The sequence below is a fragment of the Aedes aegypti genome, chromosome 1 (genome assembly GCF_002204515.2).
Source record: "Aedes aegypti strain LVP_AGWG chromosome 1, AaegL5.0 Primary Assembly, whole genome shotgun sequence".
Classification (NCBI taxonomy): domain Eukaryota; kingdom Metazoa; phylum Arthropoda; class Insecta; order Diptera; family Culicidae; genus Aedes; species Aedes aegypti.
This window is the reverse complement of record NC_035107.1, coordinates 305,324,527-305,348,120: the sequence shown is the minus strand read 5'-3', so window position 1 is coordinate 305,348,120 and position 23,594 is coordinate 305,324,527. Positions and strand designations below refer to the sequence as shown.

The window sequence follows — 23,594 nt, the reverse complement described above, 5'->3', positions numbered from 1 at the left end:
TATTTTCTCCAAAGATTATTCTACAAATTTCTCAAGGAAATCTAACTTGAGTATCGATTGTCCGAATGTAGTACTTGCAGAGGGACCCATTCTGAGCCCGAATACTACGTCTTTATTTTGCCTTCGGTTTCACACGTCTACTAAAGGAGTTTTCCAATACCGATTGGCTATGGGCTGTGATATTGTCCATTTGAATTAATAACATCTCACTCTGACTTCATATCACAAACCACTTCATTTGGAACGTGTTTAACTTAAAATTTATTTCGCCTAAAAAATAAATCACATCAAATAAATACGATAATTGCCACTGTTTGCTACCGTTTTTGTGCAATTTTTAAAATCTAAAATATTCCGTCCGTAAGATTTATTAGAATACATTGCGTTCGAGCTAAAATCTTTAGCTAATTTGCTGCTACCATGCACTACTATCTACCCAACTTCAATAAATTCCGTCACAGCTACATACTTCCTTGACTCATGTGTGAAAAAACTCAAGTGTGTAAGTCCAAACGAGATCCACGACTACATCCGCACCACTCCCCCTCAATCTAGTACTGCAACAGATGCACCGTGTTGACGTGACGGCGCAGCGTGGCCTTGTGCTTGAACTGTGACAGACACTCCTGGCACTGGTAGGGAAAGTCGCTGGCGTGGATCTTGATGTGTTCGGCCCAGTCGGCCTGCTCCAGGAAGCTCTCGGTGCAAACGCGGCACCGATACTTGGTAAAGGTGAAGCACGTCCTGTTGCGGATGTGCCTGGCCAACGACGGCGCATGCTGGAACTGTTCCAGACAGTTCGGGCACTGATGCGGTCGGTTGTGATTGCGCGAGTGCTCCGTCAGTCCGGCGGCCGTTTTGAACGACTTGGGACAGTACCGGCAGCGAAACTTGCCGCCGCCGGTCACGCTAATCGAGGCAATGATCACCGGCGTGGGGATTAGTTTTGGGCGGGGTCGCTTCACTCCCACCGCCAGGAAGTCCCCCGATGGACGCTTTCGAGGTTCGATTGTGCTGTTTAAAGTCTTCTTAGGATTAGGGGCGGGGCTTTCGATGCGAACTTCATCCTGAATGATCTTCCGCTTCGATTGGTCTCTGGTTTCCTCTGATTCATTGCTTGCTGGAAGTTCGCGGTCTTGTTCTAGTAGGTCAGTCTTATCCGTTTCGCCAGTCGTTTGCTCTAATTGTCTAGATTTGATGAGTTCGTCAACTCGCTTGGCGCGGGCCCGAAAGCGATAGAATTCCTTCAGCGATCGCATGCAGTGCTGACAGACGGCGCAGGGGGCTTCGTTCTCCGGAGAGAGCTGTAAATAGACATAGAATAACGGTCAAATAATGTCGGAATGGAACAAAAACCGCATTTGCAAAGCTGTGCATGCCGGAAAAGCCTATAAAAAAATCAAGAAATATGTTGCAGTGTCTCACTCAGTGCTGAGAATGGTATTAGTAGTAGGCTTGAATTTCGCGAAAATCACGTGGCTTTTCCAGTACAGTAGTTCAAAAACGTGAATCTCATCAAGTAGCCTATGTTGGGAGCATGAATTTTTCAAATCGTTAGTGTCATTGAAGGCTCTAAATGCGGGAAATAGAACATTTTTCTACAGTAATTTTGGGTTGCCCTTAGCAACGGGTGTTTTGCAATTTTCAAGGCTCTTTGTCTACAGCAGGGATAGGCGTGAGTTTCACTGGCTTCGCTGACTGCGATTGGCTTTGTTTGGCTACTGTAGAATGAATTTCAGATTTTTTCCCAACCCTCACTGTCTCTCTGTGTCTGCCTCCGTCTTTCTTTGCCCCTCTTTTAGACTCTTAACGATCAACGCTCCGTCATCGTAATCATCGTCATCCTCGAAACTTCAAAAGCAGTTTTTCTGTTCAAAACTAAAAATCTTTCTTTAAAAATATGTTCACTGTGTTTCGGTTGGAAAATACAATACAGTAAACACATTTTCCTGTAAATTTTCTTGATTTTGAACGAAAAAATTGCTTTTGAAAATTCCGAAATCAATGACGGATTCTGCCCCCTTAAGAAAGTGTCTTTGATGATAGAGACGATTGATCTCTCTTTTTTTCGTCGTTATCCGTATCTCTTCTTCTATCTCTATCTGTCGTTTTTCTGTGTATCTATTCGTATATGTTCGTTTCTCTCTGTTTGTTTTCGTGTTTCGCTTTCTATATTCTGTCTCTCTTTTCGTCTATATGTCTCTCATCTTCTTTGTCTCTCTGTTTCTCTCAATCTATCTCGCTCACTCTCTATATCTCTTTGTGACTCTTTCTGTGTCTCTTCGTCTTTGAATGTCTCTCGGTCTCTTCTTCCGTTACTCTTTGTTACTCTCTTTTTATTTCTGTTTTTTTTTCTGTTTCTCCTTGTCTCGATCTCTTTCCGTCACTCTGAATTTCTTCATCTCATTTTTTATTCTTTTCGAATCTCTCTGTGGCTCTGGGTCTCTTTCTCTGTCTCCCTTCATCTCCCTCTTTCTACCTACACTCTTAAATCGTTTACACGGATCTATTGTATCTTCAGATAAGAAAGAAAACGACTTGTTCGTTTAACGTGTGAACAGAAAGTGAAAAATTTATTTAAACCAAAGTCATGGCTTACTTATATCTAACACTCCTCCTTAAGCTAGGACTCCTATGGCTTCACGATTCTTTTCAAGCTTCATGCGTGGTAATGGTTTCGTGAGGCCATCGGCGAGTTGATTGTCCGATTCAATGTATTTGATATTTATTATTCTTCGTTCCAGCGCATCCCGTATGTAATGGTGACGGATGTCGATGTGCTTGGTCCGAGGGTTGTAGCCACCGTTCTTAGCAATCGCAATGGTGCTCTGGTTGTCGCAGTTGATGGATATTGGACCCGTCGCTCCGAATTGTGCAGTGAGTCCTTGCCACCACGATGCTTCTTGAACAGTAGCAGACAGTGCCATATACTCTGCTTCGCAGGTCGATAAGGCAATCGTCGGTTGGCGCTTGCAGCACCACGAGATAGCTGCCCCTTGCAGCGTGAAAACGTATCCGGTGGTGGATTTTCTGTCGTCCACGTCGGCCGCCCAGTCTGCATCACTGTAACCATTGATGTTGTTGTCGCCATCCTTGCGGTACACCAACTTCATCGATGCTGTTCCGCGCAAGTAGCGAAACAGGGTTTTCACAGCACCCCAGTGCTGCATTCCGGGATTGGAATTGTACCGACTCAACTGATTCACGGCATACAGAATGTCTGGCCGAGTACATTGAGCGAGGTACATCAGGCTTCCAACTGCTTCCTGGTACGGAATGTTGGTCATCTGCTTCGCTTCTTGATCCGTCTTGGGAGACATGTCCTTCGTGAGCTTGTCGGTCATCGGCACCTTCGCTGGTTTACAGTTCGCCATGTTGAACTTTGCCAGCATCGCTTCTACGTACGCTTCCTGATCAAGCGCTATGGTTCTATCCGTCCGTGTGATTCGGATTCCAAGACAGTTCTTTGCCGCACCAAGATCCTTCATCCGGAAATGACCACTCAGGAACGCCTTCGTTTGCTCAATCCATCCGCTGTCATTGGAGAATATCATAACGTCATCCACGTAGACTGCCACGAATATCATGCTGCTACCCTCGATGCGGTAGTACACGCAGGGATCGTACTTCGCTTGATTCAGCCCGAACTGCTTCAGCATGTGGTCCAGCTTCTGGTTCCAGACTCGACTGGACTGCTTCAGCCCGTATAGCGCCTTGTTGAGACGACACACCAGGGATGGATTCCGCCGATCGACGAACAGCGGAGGCTGCTCCATGAAGATTTCTTCCGTCAGTTCACCTTGGAGAAAAGCGGTGACAGCATCCATCTGTTGAACCTCCAAATTGTGTTTCGCCGCCATGGCGAACAGATATCGCAGCGAACTGTGACGGACTACCGGGGAGTAAGTTTCGTCATAATCTACCCCCTTTCGTTGCGAAAACCCTTTGATCACAAGTCGCGCCTTGTGTCGATCAAGGTTTCCATTGGCATCCAGCTTCGTTTTGTAGACCCATTTGCAACGGATCGCCTTCCTATCCTCAGGAAGTTCCGTCAAGGTCCACGTTTCGTTCGCCATATGAGCGTCAAACTCCTCCTGCATGGCAACCTTCCATTTGTCCGAATCATGTCGACTCATTGCTTGTTGATGCGTGGTCGGGTCATCAGAAATCGTGGCTTGTTCGTCACTCTGCTGCTGAGAGGCCACACCAGTGAATTGGCTCGAGCGCTCAGGACCCAGGGATGAACCGCTTGCTTCACCGCTCGCCACATCGGAATTCAATGGGTTGTTGTCATCGATTGCAGGAATCTGGGAAAAACGAGAACAGGGCAAGCCTTTGCTCGAAATAGCAAAATCTCTATACTTGCCTGGAAGTTTGTGCTCCCGACCACTGCGCCTCAACACCTGTGACGGAGGTGGATTTGAAGTTTGTCGTGGGGGGAGCACGGTGATGTCAGTCACGGTATCTGTGGAAGAACTACTGATGTTGCTTGCTGCTTCTTCGAATTCTTCTTCGTCCCAATCGCTTTCATCGACTTCAACTGAACCAGTTGCACCATCCGCTTGAGTCGGATGCCCGCCGGTAGCTGCTTCTGGGTTGGGAAACGATACCGCCTCTTCTACGTCTAGCTTGATAATCAGTGGTTTGCTGCTTTTGATTGTTGCCGCCGGTGTACCGGCGTCGCTCTCATTGATGAACGTTACATCTCGACTTCTTGATATAGTCTTCGTTGCCGGGTCGTATACACGATAGCCTTTCGTATCTTCATCGAATCCAACTAGACGACATTCATGGGCCTTCGCATCCCACTTACGCCGCTTCGGTTTCGGGACATGAACCATCACCTTTGCTCCATAGATCCGAATGTTGGACAAATCCGGCTTCTTTCCGCTCCAGCATTCTTCGGGTGTCATCCCATGACCGCGAGTCGGTGATCGATTGATGAGGTACACCGCCGTCGAAACCGCTTCTGCCCAAAACGATTTTTGCAAGTTTGCTTCAAATAGCATGCACCTAGCACGCTCGACGATTGTCCGGTTTGCTCTCTCAGCCATACCGTTCTGCTGCGGGGTGTAGTCATTCGTTCGCTGATGCCGGATACCAAACTTTTCCAAATAGCTCTGGAATTTCCTGTTGGTATACTCCAGCCCGTTGTCGGTTCGGATGGTTTTGATTTTCGAACCGGTCTGCCGCTCAGCCATCACGTGGAAAGCTTGAAACACCCTCAAAACTTCACCTTCGCATTTCGTTCGTAGGAAGTATACGAACATGCGGCGTGATTTGTCGTCCACAAACAGGATATAGTATCTGCTACCCCCTAGCGACGGTACCTCCATCGGACCGCAAATATCCGAGTGAACGATTTCCAGCAATTCCTTTGCTCGGGAACCCTTTTTGCCAAATGGTAATCGGGACTGTTTTCCTTTGGCGCACACGCTGCAATCACTAATGCTACTTGAATTGAAATTCATGCCACTCACCATACCGCTCGCTAGCTTTTTCAGATTCGCCTCGCTGAGGTGGCCCATTCGCCGATGCCAAACGTCCATGGAATCATCCGTCGGACAAGCCAACGTTTTGCCGGCTCCTCTGCGCTCGTGCTGTTCCAGCTTGAATAGTCCATTTTCGTGGCATCCAGTAGCCACCAGGTCGCCGGTCGAATTCATCACCTTGCAGCCAGCGTTGTCGAACATCATCGAGTACCCTTTACTTACGATTTTGTTGACGGAGAGGAGATTCACGGACAGCTGTGGAATGTAGTGGACATCGCTATAACCTATTGTATCTTCAGATAAGAAAGAAAACGACTTGTTCGTTTAACGTGTGAACAGAAAGTGAAAAATTGATTTAAACCAAAGTCATGGCTTACTTATATCTAACAGGATCATGTGTTAAAGTTACACAGTTTTGTGTTGAAGTTTCGTCTCTGGCTTTGTGTCTGCCTCTTTTTTTAGTTTTAGAAGGTGGTTTACGAGTTTAAGTTTATTTACGAATTAAACCCAGCGATCATGTTCGATATGTAGACTAGTCATATCGAATTCGTTCATCGTGCGCCTGAGTGTCGGAATCCACTACCGACTAAATTCACCTTCGCTCACGAGCCACCCCCCTCGGCACTGACTCTTGGCATTACTTCATGGGGGAGGCTATTGTGCTAAGCAACACTGCTTCTTGCTTCACTTTCTGCGTGTAACTCACGTGCACCTTGTGCTCCTGTACTTCCCATGCTCTTTCCATACCGCATTTGAGGCTGGCATCTCGCCAGAGCCTTGCGCAACTTCTGCGCCTGCTGCTAATCTACTGATTCTCGAGCTCTCCAGATTTGACCAGTTGGATGCCGAGGTCGGTCCAGCGATTCCGGTTGAATGGTAGCTTCCAGTTCACTGGTGCCCCGACGACTTAAGATTGCGCTACGGACTACTCAGAATAGTCCCCGATGGTGGATCTATCGTACTCCGACGAAGATTTCTCCGACGGCGGAAGATCTCCCGAACCGATGCTATCCGGGCAGATGGCGAGGTCGGTCCTGCGATTTCAGTGGAGAGAAGCTTCCGGTTCACAGGTGCCCCGACGACCATTTGCCGGTACTGTTTCGCGATCTACTCAGTTAGCCCCCGGCGGAAGGGCATACTCCGACGCCATGTTATCCGTTAAGTGCGACGCCTATGTCGGTCTGTTCCCATCTCTTCGGATGTCCTTTTCTCTGTTTTTTTCCGCCTCTCTTTGTTTCACTTTCTATATTTGTTCGACTCACTTTCACTCCTATTATTGTTTACGTTTGAATGCTCTTTCGTACCAAAACCGTTTTGCATTTCCATTTACGCCAGTTAATTCATCTCTTTTCGTTTCTATTGTTTTCGCGTTTCACTATCTCGCGCTGACTTTTTTCATCTTTTTATCGCTGTCTCTTTTATTCTTACTATGTCTCTCTTTCTGTTATTCCGTCACTTTCAGTTTCTTTTCGTTCTCCGTCTCTGTCTCTCTCTGTCATTATCTTTTTTTATTCACTATCACCTCTATTCTTGTTTACTCCCGTTTACGCCAGCAAAATCAAGTGGGTCGGGGATTCGATCGAAAGTTGAATGAGGGTGATATCTCTTCTTTTCGTATCTGACTGCCTAGCTTCATCTCTTTTTTTTTTTTTCGTTCATCTATATCGGTTTTCATACTGATCAATACTGATTCAAATTGCTCATAATGATCCTCTCCAAATTACTCATGACCAATCTGTAATGCTATTGATTGTTCTTTAACGTTCTTATTTGCTCATTATCGCTCCAAATGTATCTCAAAGGTCCTCAACTCACTCCAAGTCATTTTTATCCGCTTCTTCTCTTGCTACTAATGGCTTTTATAAAATCTTCTTATGGTTCACACCACATTCCTATTTCGTCCATCGCTCTTTACTGCTCGCTATTACTCAATGACCCTCTTTTTTTCCAAATTGCTCGTAATTCCTTTCTATCACTTTAAATTTCTCCTGATTGCTCTCCAACAATCTAAATAGCGCATTATCGCTCCAAATTGCTCCAAATGCTGCTTAAAAAGTAGACCACGAATCACTCCAAATTGTTCTTAATGGTCCTCTGCTATTTAAAATTGCTTCTAATTACTTTCTACCGCTCCAAATTGCTTTTTACAGCTTCGACAGACCTACTGATTAAAACAATTCTAATCGTGCCAAGTTGCACCCTATCGCTCTCAACTGCTCTCGATTGCTCCTAATAGTCCTTTTCTACTCCAAATTGTCCTAATCGACACTCTTTCTTATTAAATCGCTCTCTACCACACCGAATTGCTACTGATCGATCGCTTCAAGTTTCTCCAAATAGCTTTCTAGTAACTCTTAATAGTTTTCTATCGCTTTAAATTTCGCTGTATCGCTCTCCACCGCGCTGGATAGCTCTATACAGCTCCGAGTTGCTTCCTCTCGCTCTCTATCGCTCCATTTTTTTCCTAATCGCTCTCCATCACTCCAAATCCTTCTGTTCTACTTCAGGAGGCTGCTAATTGCCCTCTATTGGTCCGAACTGCTCTTTATCTCTCTACTGCTCCAAAATGGGCTTCCGCTCTTCTAATTTTTTCCGTTCCTAATTAATCCTAATCAAAATGTCATGTCAGAAATTGATTTCTACCATTTCTAATTGCTCCGAACCATTCTATTGCTCCAAATTTCTCTTTACCACGCAGTATTGCTCTTAATCGCTCTCTACAACTTCGATTTGCTCCTGCTTACTCTCTACCGCACTGAATTGATCCTCATCGTCCCGAAAATTTCAGAATTGTTGGATACTGCGGATGGCTCCTGATTGCTCCTATTGGTTCTCTTTTGCTTCAATTTATCCCTTATTGCTATGTAATGCTCCAAATCGCTCAAAACTGCTTTCTACCGCTCCAAGATGATCCAAATCGCTCTGGATCGCTCCAATTTTCTCCAAATAGCTCTCTACCGCTCCAAACAACTCCTTATCGTTCTCTATCTCTGCAAATTGCTTCTGACTGCTTTCTGTCACTCTAATTTTATTCTTAAAGCTCTCTACCGCCCTAAATTGCTCCTTATGCTCCACAGTGTCGCCTACCGCGCCAGATTGCTCTCTATCGGTTCAAACTGATATTGATGGGTTTTTACTATTTTAAATTGCCCCTCAAATCTTTCTATAGCTCCAAACTACCCCGAAACTTTCTTTTCTACTGCAATTGGCTGCTGATTGCTCTCTATTGCTTCAAACCGATCCTTTCCTCATCATTTATCTTAAATTGATCTAAATGACTTCCTACTGTTTCAAATGACTCCTCATTGCCTATTACTGCTTAAAATTGTTGTTAATCGCTTTCTAACGCACCAAATTGTGCATCATCGCTCACTAGCGCTTCATATTGGCGCTCTCCTGCTCCAAATAACTCCTATCCAAATTATACTACTATAAACTAGTTACTCAAAATCACTCTCTATTATACTCTCAATAAATCGGTCGCTGGGGCACCGAATTGTTCCTGACAGCTTCAAATGGTCCCTGAGTGTACTCTACCGCTCAAAATTGCTCGTTATCGCTCTTCATATTGATATTGATCTTGATGATCCTCCACACTTTCAACTTGTTTTTTTTTATCGATTTCTACCGCTTCATTTTTATTTTTACCGCCCCTTCTACTGCTTAAAATTGCTCCTACTCCAAATATAATTATATTAATTATATTAATCACTCCAAAATGCTCCTTATTGCTTCTGTTTCTGTTCGGGATGAACCACTGCGACCAAATAATCAACTTCAAGCAAATTGCAGTTCAGTCGAACTTGAATCGGGTGTGAGTTGAAAATGTGAAACGGTTTCTCCAGTTCCATCTCAGGTTCAAAAACGAGTTCAACATACCGTAAAACGGGGTAACTTTGATAGTTTTTTCGAAGAAAATTTGAATATTTTTGCATGCTGTTTCAAAGATTTACAATTTATATTTTTGAAACAAATCCTGGCATCCTGGCTATCGATTACAGTCGATAAATTGGCAAAAGATTTATCTTGAATCGATATATAATTTTTCATATAATCGAAAGTTGGTTTTCTGTTTTGGGGTAACTTTGATAATGGAGTATGATTCGAACAAAATTAAATGAATTACGAACATTTGTAGGGCATTGCATACCTCTAGGCGTTTAACGTTATATGGAAATTTCTGACCTAGATTTCAAAAATGGTCCCAGTTTGTGAAAATGCTTTTCGCTAAGAGATTTGAGACCGTATTCAAGTTCTATGATAACTAGGCTGTCAAAGATAAGTGGCCAACTATTCAAAACTACATCAAATAGTGATCGTAGAACAGATTGTTTGTAATCGTTTCGAAAATGCTAAAATTGTGTAATTTTTTTAAATTCGTATAAAAAGCCTGAAATGTTCTTGATTCAAATGAAAACCGCTCTTACATGAAGTGTCATACTAATATTATTTAGTTTTGCATTCGTTTTGCTTAACTGATTAACAGAAATTATGATATTTCGATTGGTATGTGGTGAGTTACGCACTATCAAAGTTACCTGCATTATCAAAGTTACCCCGTTTTACGATATGTAAAAGTAGGATAAACATAAATGAGATGAATGTGCGTCAAATATTCGAGTTTTATTAATTTACATTGAAACCTCCAAGAGTCGATGCTCAATGACTTGATATCGACTCATGGATGCAAACTTAATACAAAGTTTTATGCTTGCTATGATGATTACCTACTTAAAACATTCCTGTGCCATGACATGGTATTTCTCTGAGGCGATGGTCTTTTCACAACTGTATTTTTGTAAAATGACAATGAATCATACTACACTGCAGCAGCTATTTGGGAGAATATGCTAGATTTTTTGATACGATTCTACTCTCCAATTCATAGAGTCTTCTGGAACTATATTTCACAACATAAGAAACACTACAACAGCATATAAGGCTATAATTATTTCAGATTAGAACACTACAGCAGTATTGAGGCCACGTGCTTGATGGAGTATTGCCTGAGCATAAATTTAGGCGATTTTGAGGTCATCAGTATCATGCGATTTGAAAGTTTATACAGTCACCTCACAGTTATGGATCAGCTAAGGGTCATTTTTTAGAACAAAATATAACTACAAATCATGGTGACCTTGTACAAAACAAAATTACCCACCTGGCAATGCTGAATATAGTTGTATTCGGAAATGCACATAAAAAATCGCGGTTATTTACGAAAAAGTATCGATTTCGATAGAAATTCCAAACAGTGTCCATCCCACAGATGTGGATCAGTGGAACAGGAGGGTCCTTATTATGGATCAAATCGACTCATATTATGGATCAGAACACTATAAAAGCAATTTATCTGTGAAGCAAACGAATGGTGTGTTAGTGAAACTATACGTTTCGGCGTTTCTTTCGGAATCGTCTTATTATTGATTCATAACTGTGGTACGGGTTTCAATGCCCTACATGAATCAACGATTCTATGAATACGGATAACATTGTATTTCATACGTACGAATAAAATATGCTCGAAGATGTTATGATTGATTGCAATGAGATATTCTCCGTTTAAGCCAACTTTAATCCATATCTGTGTGCTATCCATAACTGTTGGGTGACTGTAGGTAGCTTTTCGCTTAAGGCTTTGAACCGTTTAACCAATTCGTTTAACTATTAGTTAAAATTTGACATTTCGATAGTTATTTTCCCCTCAAAAGGTTAAATTGAACTTCGCGGTCAACCCATTTGAGCTTTGACAGTCGAGTAGTTATTTCTGAACAAAGTTGACAGAGGGTTAGTTATTCTCAAATACTCGGGAGCGGAAAATAACTTTCGAACTGTCAAGTTTAATCATGCTTCAGAGCAGGGGTACTTTCAACCGAGGGAGAAATAACTATCGAGCTGAGAGCCTCTTTTATACTCTCTCTTGCAAAATGGTGAGTCGACAACCAGGAAGGAGCGTCCAATATAGCTCTGGTCCTCACAAGTCCCTACCTCATGCTTCCACGGGTCTAACGATGACAAAGACCGCCAGCTAAGGGTTGCGTACTTAGCTGGTAGTGCAACCTGGGCACTGTTGTCCTTCTGACATCAGCTAGAGTGAGGAGGTGCCAGGTGGGAGCTTGGGATTTTTACCCTTTCCAAGCGAAACTCGTACATACAGCCGTATGGAATACCACCTTTAGTACTTCCTTCGGGAGGTGACCGAGCGTCTGGTCCATCTGACCAGGGCCTCAAGCATGGTCTACCTAGGATGTGGCGGGGGTTCATCAGTGGGCTCTGGTGAATCTCTACAAAAAACCACATATCTGCAAGTAACCCTGAACAAGCGACCTGGTACCGCTTTCAAAGTACCTTAGCCCTCTGGAGTGCCAACCGGCACATCAGGATGGATGCCAGTAAAATCCTGATTATGGTATACTGGTCACAACGCAGAACAACGGACAGGACACGGATTACGGATTGGATACGTCGACTAACAGTCGTGGGCTGGCAGCGTACTCTACTGTTCCCTGAGTAAGGAAGGGTGACACCAACTTGAAACGGCGAATAGGACTATGAGGAAACTGCCTCCGTCCTGATAAAACCTTGGCAGGCCTTCGTGTACGTTCGAAACTCGTCACCAACCTCGGTGAGTAGTAGGCTCAGATGTAACATTCCTGACTTACGCCGATCCGGCTCTGAACACAACCCCCATGAAGGATTGTGTCAACCCTAGCATGGCCTCCCTGCTTGCATAGACAACCATGGGATCACGAGAGGCGACTGTTTACAACGAGTAGAGATAGCGGCCCGAATCGATTTGGATGGAGAATCTAGTGGAGGAAACGAAGACGCGAAAGTATTTGCTAGGAGCGGAAAGATGCAGAGATTGCCAGTGATACCACAGACGGTAGCAGCTAGCACTAGCAGATGCAGCACACCGAGTGAGCCACCGGGAAACCAGAGGGATGCAGGCTTCCTGAGTCAAGTGCTCACACCAAAATCGGGGAGTAGCACCGCTCAAGACGACAGGCAGCATGAGAAGTCGGAGCTGTCGGAAGTAAAGAGGAAGGTCAATGAACTCTATGAGTTCGTCAAGACGAAAAACAACGTCCACCTCAGAATCAAGCAGCTGGTCACTAGCATCAAGTCTGCCGTTACAGCCGCAGAACGCGGACAGAAGGAATTGCGGAGTAGAGCGGAAAAAGCAGAAAAAGCATTAACTTCGGTGAATGCAACAGCCGTTGCACAGGAGACGCCTAGGAGCAATCCGACCACCCGCTCGGAAAAAAGAACGAGGGATACACCAGGAGAGGAGGAAGATCCCAAAAAGCAGAGAAGCGACAATGAGTGCGTCAGTGAGCAGAACGGCAGTGAATGGCGCACCGTGAAAGGTCAAAAGGAGAAGAATACAGCTCGTAAGGAGAGGAAGCGGCAAAAAAAGGAACCGAAGAAGAAAGAAAAGCGACGGTCACCTCGCGAGAGGTTCAGGGGCGATGCTCTTGTCATTGAGGCAAGCGATAAGACAAGCTACGCGGCGATTCTCAGGAGAGTGAGGGAGGACCCAGAGCTTAAGGAGCTGGGTGAAAACGTGGTGAGAACCAGGCGCACCCAGAAAGGTGACATGCTCTTTGAGCTTAAAAAAGATCCGTCGATCAAGAGTTCGGCCTGCCGAGAGCTCGTCGCGAAGTCGCTGGGCAACGAGGCAAGCGTGAGAGCCTTATCCCAGGAGGCAGTGATCGAATGCAGAGAACTGGACGAGATTACAACAGAAGACGACGTGAGGGGTGCACTGTTATCCCAATGCAACCTGGAAGAAGCACCGCAGTCCATCCGGCTGAGGAGAGCTTACGGAGGTATGCAAATAGCGACGATCCGATTACCAATCGCAGCAGCCAAAAAACTCGTCGAGGCTGGTAAGATCAAGGTGGGATGGTCGGTTTGCCCGCTGAAACTGATCCCTCGGGAGACAAATCCGGTGGAGAGATGCTTCAAATGCATGGATTTCGGCCACCGGGCAATAAACTGCAAAGGTCCGGGCAGGTCCGAACACTGCAGGAAATGTGGTGAAAAAGGTCACGTTGGCAGGGACTGCCTGAATACACCTAGGTGCATGCTGTGTAAGGTGGAGGAAGGTAACGCCCATACGACGGGTGGCTTCAAGTGCTCCAAATATCAGAAGGCGAAGGCAGGGCAGTAATGATGATGGAGATAACGCAGGTGAACCTCAACCATTGCGACGCCGCACAACAACTGTTGTGGCAGTCGACAACAGAAACAAAGTGCGACATTGCGATCATTGCAGAACCGTATCGGGTTCCTCCCGATAACGGCAATTGGGTAGCAGACAGAGCAGAGACGACGGCGATTCAAGTAATGGGCCGATTCCCTATCCAAGAAGTAGTCAAACGCTCATACGATGGCTTCGTGATCGTTGAAATTAACGAAATCTTCGTGTGTAGCTGTTACGCCCCCCCGAGATGGACACTGGAGCAGTACACCCAGATGTTGGATGTGCTAACCGACAAGCTGATCGGTCGAACGCCGGTAATAATCGGAGGAGACTTCAATGCGTGGGCCGTGGAGTGGGGTAGTAGACTGACCAACGCGAGAGGCTACAGTTTGCTTGAAGCTCTAGCGAAGCTCGACGTAAGGCTGTGCAACGACGGTCTCGGTAGCACATTTCGCAAAAACGGTAGGGAGTCCATCATAGACGTGACCTTTTGCAGCCCGTCGCTGATCACCAATATGAACTGGAGAGTTAGCGAAGAATACACCCACAGTGACCATCAGGCGATCCACTACTACGTTGGCCAGAGAAGTTGTTCAGTATGGCAGAGGAGGAATGGAGAACGAAGGTGGAAGACGAAGCATTTCGATAAGGATCTTTTCGTCGAAGCACTCCGAGCAGTAAGCGACGCTCCAAACATGGATGCAGGAGAGCTGACAGCTGACGCGTGTGACGCAACTATGCCGAGAAAATTGGAGCCAAGAAATCAACGGCGTCCTGCATACTGGTGGAACGACAGACTCAGCACCCTTCGCGCAGCCTGCTTAAGAGCCAGAAGACGCGTGCAGAGAGCTAGATCCGAAGCCAGCATGGAAGAGCGTAAAGTGACCTACCGACTGGCCAGAGCCGCCTTCAAACGGGAAATATCGACGAGTAAAACGAACTGCTACAAGGAGTTGTGCCGGGAAGCTGACGCAAATCCCTGGGGCAACGCCTATCGAGTAGTGATGGCGAAGATCAAGGGCCCAGTTACCCCAGCTGAAATGTGTCCCGACAAACTGAAGGCGATAGTGAACGGTCTCTTTCCTACGCATGCTTCAACAGCGTGGCCGCCCACATTGTACGCTGACGTAGATGAGGAAAATGCCGGTATACATGTGTCTAACGCCGAGCTGATAACGGTTGCGAATGGATTGAAGCTGAACAAAGCTCCCGGACCAGATGGTATCCCTAATGTTGCGCTAAGGGCAGCAATCTTGGCGTTCCCAGACATATTCAGGACAGCATTGCAGAAGTGTCTAGCAGAAGGCTGCTTTCCAGACAGATGGAAGGTGCAGAAGCTGGTGTTACTGCCAAAACCGGGAAAACCGCCAGGAGATCCTGCTTCATATAGACCAATATGCTTGCTGGATACTCTTGGCAAACTTTTGGAGAAGGTCATCCTCGGCAGGCTGACGATCTACACGGAAGGCGAGAACGGATTGTCGAAAAGGCAGTTCGGATTCCGTAAAAAGACTTCGACAGTGGATGCTATTCGGGCAGTCATCGCGTGCGTGGAGAAAGCGTCCAAGCAGAAGAGGAGAGGCAATCGATACTGCGCAGTGGTAACAATAGACGTCAAGAACGCGTTCAACAGTGCCAGTTGGGAGGCCATCGCCGCAGCCCTACACAGAATGCGGGTTCCAGGATATCTATGTAAAGTTCTGCAAAGTTACTTTCAGAACCGGGTACTGGTCTACGACACAAACCAGGGACGGATGTCAATTGAAGTCACGGCGGGAGTTCCACAAGGATCCATACTTGGTCCAACATTGTGGAACATGATGTACGATGGAGTGCTAACCTTGTCACTGCCAAATGGAGTCGAGATCGTCGGGTTCGCAGATGACGTCGTTCTCGCGATAACTGGTGAGACTGCGGAGGAGGTGGAGATGCTGACGGCGGAATCGCTAGACACCATCGAATCGTGGATGACGGGAGTCAAGCTGCAGTTGGCTCATCATAAAACGGAGGTGGTGCTGGTCAGCAACTGCAAGGCGGTACAGCAGTTGGAAATCAACGTCGGAGGGCACGCAATCCCATCGAAGCGCTCTCTAAAGCATCTCGGAGTAATGGTCGACGACAGGCTAAACTTCAACAGCCACGTAGACTATGCCTGCGAAAAGGCAGCGAAAGCTGCTAACACCGTAGCCAGGATCATGCCCAACATTGGAGGACCAAGAAGCAGCACGAGACGTCTTCTAGCGACCGTATCATCGTCTATACTGAGGTATGGAGTCCCGGCTTGGGCTGCAGCGTTGGGAACCAAACGTAATCGAGATAAGCTGGCAGGTACGTTCCGGCTCATGGCTATACGGGTTGCGAGTGCCTACCGCACTATATCATCGGAGGCAGTGTGCGTTATCGCCGGAATGATCCCCATCTGCATCACTCTGGCTGAGGACATCGCATGTTACCAGCAAAGGGACACCAGGAATGTGAGGAATACCATTAGGTTGGACACAATGGCCAGGTGGCAGCAGGAGTGGGATAACTCGGAGAAAGGAAGGTGGACCCACAGGCTCATTCCTAACGTGTCGGTGTGGACGACCAGAAAACATGGAGAAGTTAACTTCTTCCTGACCCAATTTCTGTCAGGCCATGGATGCTTCCGGAAATATCTGCACAGATTCGGACACGCAGAATCTCCACATTGTCCGGCCTGTCCAAATACCAGTCTCTCTCTCTCTCTCTCTCTCTCTCTCTCTCTCTCTCTCTCTCTCTCTCTCTCTCTCTCTCTCTCTCTCTCTCTCTCTCTCTCTCTCTCTCTCTCTCTCTCTCTCTCTCTCTCTCTCTCTCTCTCTCTCTCTCTCTCTCTCTCTCTCTCTCTCTCTCTCTCTCTCTCTCTCTCTCTCTCTCTCTCTCTCTCTCTCTCTCTCTCTCTCTCTCTCTCTCTCTCTCTCTCTCTCTCTCTCTCTCTCTCTCTCTCTCTCTCTCTCTCTCTCTCTCTCTCTCTCTCTCTCTCTCTCTCTCTCTCTCTCTCTCTCTCTCTCTCTCTCTCTCTCTCTCTCTCTCTCTCTCTCTCTCTCTCTCTCTTTTTTAAGTCGCTTTTTCTCAGGCCCATGAGAACCATATATCGATACACAGTGTTCTTCGTAGCCAGGATGTCCCGGGCGATAAGTGTATATCGCCCACTGTCAGTTGTAAGAACTGTGAAAATAAAGACCATTGTTTTGTTTAATTGTTTGTTATGATTCGATTTTCAATTTTTGATATTGTTAAATCTGCTAATAATGTGCCATAGAGTTGAAACACATTCAACATTTCGATGGTTTTGGAAGGAGAGCAATCATTAAAAGTCATCCTGCAAGCCTCCAAGCAAGCAATCAGTGATTTGATTGCGACTCTTGCTCAATTATGAATCATAAACATTAAACAAAACTTGGCATTCTGATTGCACTCCCGATTCAAATTACCCGAAAATGAGTAAACACATGGAAATGTTGACTACGCTAAAAGTCGTCCCGTGCCATGGCCTGCTTTTTCTAATGCCCCAAATTGCTACGACTGATAATTATTTCTAATGGGTCACAGCAGATACAAATTTCGCCAAATTGATCTTTATCGTTCTTTACTGCTTTCTATCGCTCCAAAACACCCTCTTCTACCGCTAGAAATTGATTGCAATCACACTCATCATGTCTCATCAAACCGCTCTCTACCATACCGAAGTGCTCTTAATCTTTCTCTATTTCTATAAAGTGTTCCTGATTACTCTTTGTCGCTCAATTTTTTTCTTTATCACCATATCGCTTTAGTCCATATCGCTCTCTACCGCTTCAAATTGCTCCTAATCGCTCTATAGGGGAAGGCGGGGCAGTATGGTCATACGGGGTAAAATGGGCCGTGAAAACTAGGCAAAAAACTGATTTGGAACTTCATATATCGATAAAAATCTGAAATGTTGATGCTACTACGAAAACCTTATAAGATTTTGGATGTAAAAATAAGCTTTGCATAAAGTTTTGAAGTGCGAACAGAAGCACTTTCCGACATGTTTGAATGTGTACAACTTAAACCATTAATAAATTAAAACTATATTGTAAAAAGATTTATTAAAATATTGTATGTTTCTATTCACCCCGCAATGGTTTCATTTTCAAAAGCATCTTGAAGAAATATCAACATGTATTACTTAGTAAAGAAAAAATATATATTTTTTTTAAATCAAGTTCAATTTTCGAACATTTTGGAATCAGCCAAAATGGCGGATGTTTCAAGCTATCAAAAATGATTGAGATTTCAATATTTTCTTCTTATTTTTTTAATGAGAAATGTAGCAAAATTTTTAATTTGAAAATAGTCTATTCGCCCCACTTTTTCTTTTCACCTCGTTTTACGGTACCTCAGACTTTCCGGTTATTGCTCTAAAATTATTCTTTTGGGTCCGCTTTTGTTTCAAAATGATCATAATCCCCCCAAGTTGTTCCTTATCACTCTCTACTGATCCCGATTGCTCCTAATGATCCTCTTTTGCTCCAAATTAATCCTTATTGCTCTCTACCGCTCTAAATTGCTCCTTATCGCTTTTTATAGCTCCAAAAAGACTCCATATCACTCCAAATCGCTCTCTACCGCACCAGATTGCTCTTAATCCACTCCGCATTGTTCTCTTTCGTTCCGAATTGTTCATGATTGCTCTCTACCGGTTTGAACTGCTCCTAATCTCTCTTTACCGCCTCAAACAGATCTTCATGGTTTTCTACTGTTTTGAATTGCTCTTTTATATCGCTCAAGGCGAAGTAGGCCGTCATTGAAATTTGTACGCACCGTTGATGATTGTTCCTAATTAAGGGGTATATTTTGTAAATCGAGGTGAATCATGTGACTCGTCTGTAGTCATTGTCGATCAAAGTAAGCATGCATATTTCAGATGTCACCCGTCGGTCGAGTCTAGTACACGACACTGAAGACGGCCTTACAGTTGAGGTCGAAATACGCGTATCTGTCAAAGGATACAAACTCTAGTGGAATTAAATGGTATAGTACTAAATTCGGTTTTTTCATCTACTTATAGGTATTCTATTAAACAGCTCGAAGATTTATTATCATATTTATTGCTTTATGCAAAACAACTTTCACCGAAATAATTTCAAGCGGATTACATCACTCCTCAAGAAAAGTTCAAAACAAACATAACGCATGTTCGTTTGGCTCACACTTTGACAGCTCTCGCTGCTCGATTGGCTCACACTTTGACAGAAATGTCAGCTTCCGCGAATCTCTCTTATAAAGGATTTCTAGTCCATAGTAAGCCAGTCACATAGAGTGACAACTGTCGATAAGCTCGAGTGACAGAGCCGAGTCGAGCAGAATTTTTGGTCGACAGTGACTCCAGCCGAGTAGTTTTTGGTCGACTCGACTTATAAAATAGGACCCTAATCTTACGATTTCAAATCAAAGAAAATCAGTTGGTTTTGCACTGACACAGCTGAAAAAGTATCAGCATACTTTATGTATGTTGGCGCGTACAGTGATACTTTTTCAAATCAATATTAACTATCAATAATAAGTTTTATCACTTTGAAATTGCACGCAGAAAATCTTCATTGCTGCCAAAACGAATGACGGGCTACTTCGCCTTATTCCTAATCGCTCTCGGCTGCTCCTAATTGTATCTAATGACTTTTTCCTACTCCAAATTACTCATACCCAAACTGTAATATTACAAATTGCTACCAAAATTTGCTCCAAATCACTTTCTATTGTTCTTCTCTAGCTCGCGGAATTGATCCTAATCACTCTCTATAGCTTCAAATTGCTCATGGTTGCTCTAAATTGCGTCTTATCGCTCTCTAGCGCTCCAAATGACTCCTCATGATCCATTACTCCTCCAAACGGTCGTTAATCGCTCATCAACGCTCCTAATTACATTGTATCGCTCTCTTCCGCTCCAGATAGCTTCTTATCGGTCTTTATCGCTTCACATATATCTGTACTGCCTCAAATAGCTACGAACGTCTAAAACTTTAAACTTCTTCTTTCATTCTTGCAGTTTCTATGATGAGCAGAGTGATATTAAAAGTAACACGATTTTTTTTTTGAAAATAAATAACTGAACATAAAGAGGGATGCTTTTATAAATTAACTAGCTTATCCATAGCTAACTAATTAATATAGTGTTCGCTTCTTATCATTCTAATCTGTCTACCTATCCAAAAATTGGCATTCAAACCCGTTCTAGCGTTTCCAAAAGCATTCATTTTTAACCGTTTCCTAGTGCCCTTCATCGTTTTTGATATCTAAACGCTTTCGAGGATGTTAGAAGCATTCTAGTATAATTCAGTTGCTTCCAATCTTCCGTATTCGTCTCTTATCACTGTTCAACAGTATTTCAAATCATTCCCAAAACAATTCTTATCGCATTCCAGCTCGTCTAAATTTAGAATCTGTCAATGGTTGTTAAACATTACTTACACAAAAAGTATGAACTTTTTGTAAATTACGAGTAAACGAACTGCAAAGCTGATCCCTAGAGAATCTATATAGTCGTTCAACAACTGCGATGCATTTTGTCCCAACAACCCGTACATCTAAAAGCGGAAAGGTCAACGAGCCGAGCATTTCTCGCCTTTACAGGCAAACAGGCTAAAAGTGGCATCATCGCCCGATAAAACAGCTGAAGGCTGTGTTCAACTCTTTACAGAACATTCATTAAATTGTGTGTACGTGTGATAAGTCTTCTCGCACACCGCCTACTCTTCTGCTGCTCGCCTCCTATCGTCCATTTTTTCTAGAACACCACTTGCCCTTATCCTATTTTTTCTTTCTGTGGTTACTACGATTACTTACCCGTACATCGGTACACTCAAAAATAAGTTCCGTAAGTCGAACTGCTTGCGTAGCACTCGTTTCGTCGTCCGACGATGGCGAATGCTGAAGAAGGTTCGGCGACATCTCCACCAGATTGTCCCTGGCCAAGCAAAGCCGGCAGTAGGCGGTCGACCCCGCCGAAGGCCTACGGAAGTGAAACAGAGGAAAAATCAATATCAATCAGCGTCGCTCTGGTCCAGTAGAACTCACAATTCCAGGTGTTCTAGGGCAAGCACTCCATTCTGATGCATCTTCCTATAGGATTCTCGATTCCGATTAGCCGTCGACGAAGGCAAAAAAAGATGAGTCAATTTAAAACTGTTCGCTGGTCCAACTGAAGTGAATTTCACAATTGCACCGCTTGGCAAAGTTGTATAGGGGATGCCGTTTTCTGATTGTCGTCGGGTCTCTTTGTCGAGTGTTGATTACATCTACGTTTGGATGTGTTGGTACAGTTGAGCTTAAGGTGATTTGAGACATGAACGGCATATGGTAGACATTTTGAATCTGAAATGAGTGATTTTTGCATTATTTGAATTCAAATTTGGGTCCAAAGTTGAGTAACATCTAGTTTTTAGAAACGCACAAAATTTAACCTAGTCCCATTTCACCTTAAGCGGTTTTGATGATAATGATATTAGTGATTGTTTTGCTTCGCTTTTGCACCCTTCGTTCTTGTTTGTATACAACAAGCTCGAAAAAAAAGCATAAACAGGCTGCAAGGCGAGGGGTGCGCGACCTCCAGCGCCTACTTCGACCCCGGCCTCTTGCCGTCGCAGAGCAGGTTTTCCGCAGCTAAAGTATCGTCTGCCTCTGGGTTGGTGTCTGTGTAGAAACCAGAAATCCACCCATACTGGTGGAACGGTTTTCAAAACAGCTGTGCAAAAATATGCGAAGATGGCACGTTTTGAATGAGCACATCTTTTTTTTTCAATTTGAAGAAGTCAGATGGAAGCTCTTCAGGCTAGAAGAAGTACAAACGAGAGATCAACTAGGCTACTATTATTGGTTTATGCAGTAGAGTTTCTGTATCATATTTCTGTCTTTCTTCTAGATTATCTTTGACATTTTTGAATTCTCTTCGTCTCTCTACTAGATTTTCTTTTTCTCTGATAAATATTTCCTTAGTTTCTTCTCGATTATTTTTGGTTCTCTTTGTCTTCTCTTATTTTTTTCTAAATTCTATCTATCTTTTCTCTTTCTTCATTTACTAAACATTTTCATAAGCTCTTCAATATATTTTATTCGATTCTCTTATAAGCAGTTTCGTCACCATCGCTTAGGCCTTAAACCTGGTTTAAACGTATGGGTAAACGTAGTTTACGGCTTAAGGTGAAACATCTCGGAATCCAAAGATGGCCGGCACAATGGCCGACTCCTCCCCCTACTCACGTTTTTAAAGGCACAAAACTTGAGAAATAGTTGGCAAACGTTCCTGATCTTCTTATTCTAAGCTTTCTGCTAGTGCACAAAGACAAAATAAAAAGTTCACTGTTGTTGGATGCTTTCTTTGCGAGATTTGTGCCTTTGAAGTTTCAGTGCAATCTTAAGAGTTGATTCCGAACTGTGTCACCCTAAGCGAGGGTGAAAAAATAGGCCCTTATACATTTAGTTTGTTTTATTTCTAGATTCTATTCGTCTTATCTAAACAACTGATTCACCCCATCACTCTTTTTTCGCTCTTCTCGCTTTTTTTTTTTGTCTCTTAGGGGTCTATTTTGTAATTCGAGCGAAATCATGTGACTCGTCTGAAGTCATTGTCGATCAAAGTAAGCTTGCATATTTCAGATGTCATCCGTCGACTCCCATAGTAATCCAGTCACATAGAGTGACAACTGTCGATAAACTCGAGTGACAGAGCCAAGTCGAGCGAAATTTTTGGTCGACAGTGACTCCAGTTGAGTCGTTTTTGATCGACTCGACTTATAAAATAGGGCCCTTATAATTTCTCTTTTATGAGCCATTTTACGAGACGTTTCGGAACAGCTGATCGCCGCAACGGCGTCAATTGACAGGAGACCTGGGATTAAATCCAGCGTGATTTTCAATAACGCCTCATCTTACCAAACGAGGACATGGAGAAAATGACAAAAATGAGATCCAAAAATGTTCGTTACTGCAACATTACACCTAGTTATTGTATCAGCTACCTCTTTGTTACCTATATTGCACATAAAAAAGCACTTTTGTGATCAGAAATATTTTAATAATTTTTCTCCATTTAAGTTTTCGCCTGGATGAAAAGCTACGCTAGAAATGCGCACAGTCATCAACCATCATCATCGCGAAAACTGACGCCGATGATTGAAAAATCCCAGGTCTCCTGTCATTTGACCAGGCTTCGTAAAATGGCTTATTGCTTTGTCTTAAATTCCGATCACTCGACTTCGGAATTTAGGGCAAAACAGTAGATTCTCTTCAATTGTTTTTGTCTTCCAAGGTTTTATTCATCTTGAACGATTTCCAATCTCTTCGACTTCAATTCATATTCTCTTGGTAGGGTAAATGATGGCTTCGGCACCCTGAGGGTATTTTCGGCAGCACTAACTTATCGTCCTAGTTTAAATTTATCTACGGAACAAGAGTTAACTTCAATGTACTCAACATATTCCTTGAACTATAATCTTCCATGTAAACCTCATCTTTCACAAAAATATTATATAACATGGGTTTTATCATTGAATGGAATAAATGCTTACGAAATTATCGTCATTCGTGAGCTGCCGAATAAAACAACACAAGAATAGCTTAAGAAAAACTCACCACTTTGAAAGGTCGAATTCTCCGCTCCAATACCAATTTGTCACAAAAGCTACGCACCGATCACTCATGCACTATTAAACTTTTGATTTGTCTATAAATCACTCGAAAATACTGATTTTTTATGCTTCAAATCACAAATTAAAATTAATGCACTTTGCTTTCCTCGGCAATCACTTTTTATTGCGGGAATAGGTTGCCAGAAAACCATATTCAATTGCGGTGTATTTTTTATTCACAATTCAAATTAATTGAAAAAATCGAACACAACTATTTAATTCATT

The 23,594-nt window shown here is 43.8% G+C and overlaps 1 protein-coding gene across 1 annotated transcript; it reads right to left on the bottom strand.

Annotated features, from left to right (window-relative positions):
- Positions 1-212: 212 nt before the first annotated feature.
- LOC5576135 (zinc finger and SCAN domain-containing protein 31) lies at positions 213-21,046 on the bottom strand. The gene is made up of 3 exons (XM_001662432.2): positions 20,761-21,046; positions 20,530-20,695; positions 213-1,304 (listed from the first exon to the last, which is right to left on the bottom strand). Exons 1-3 carry the CDS (start codon positions 20,799-20,801, stop codon positions 552-554), a joined length of 960 nt encoding a protein of 319 aa, XP_001662482.2. The 5' UTR covers positions 20,802-21,046; the 3' UTR covers positions 213-551.
- Between the last annotated feature and the right edge of the window lie 2,548 nt (positions 21,047-23,594).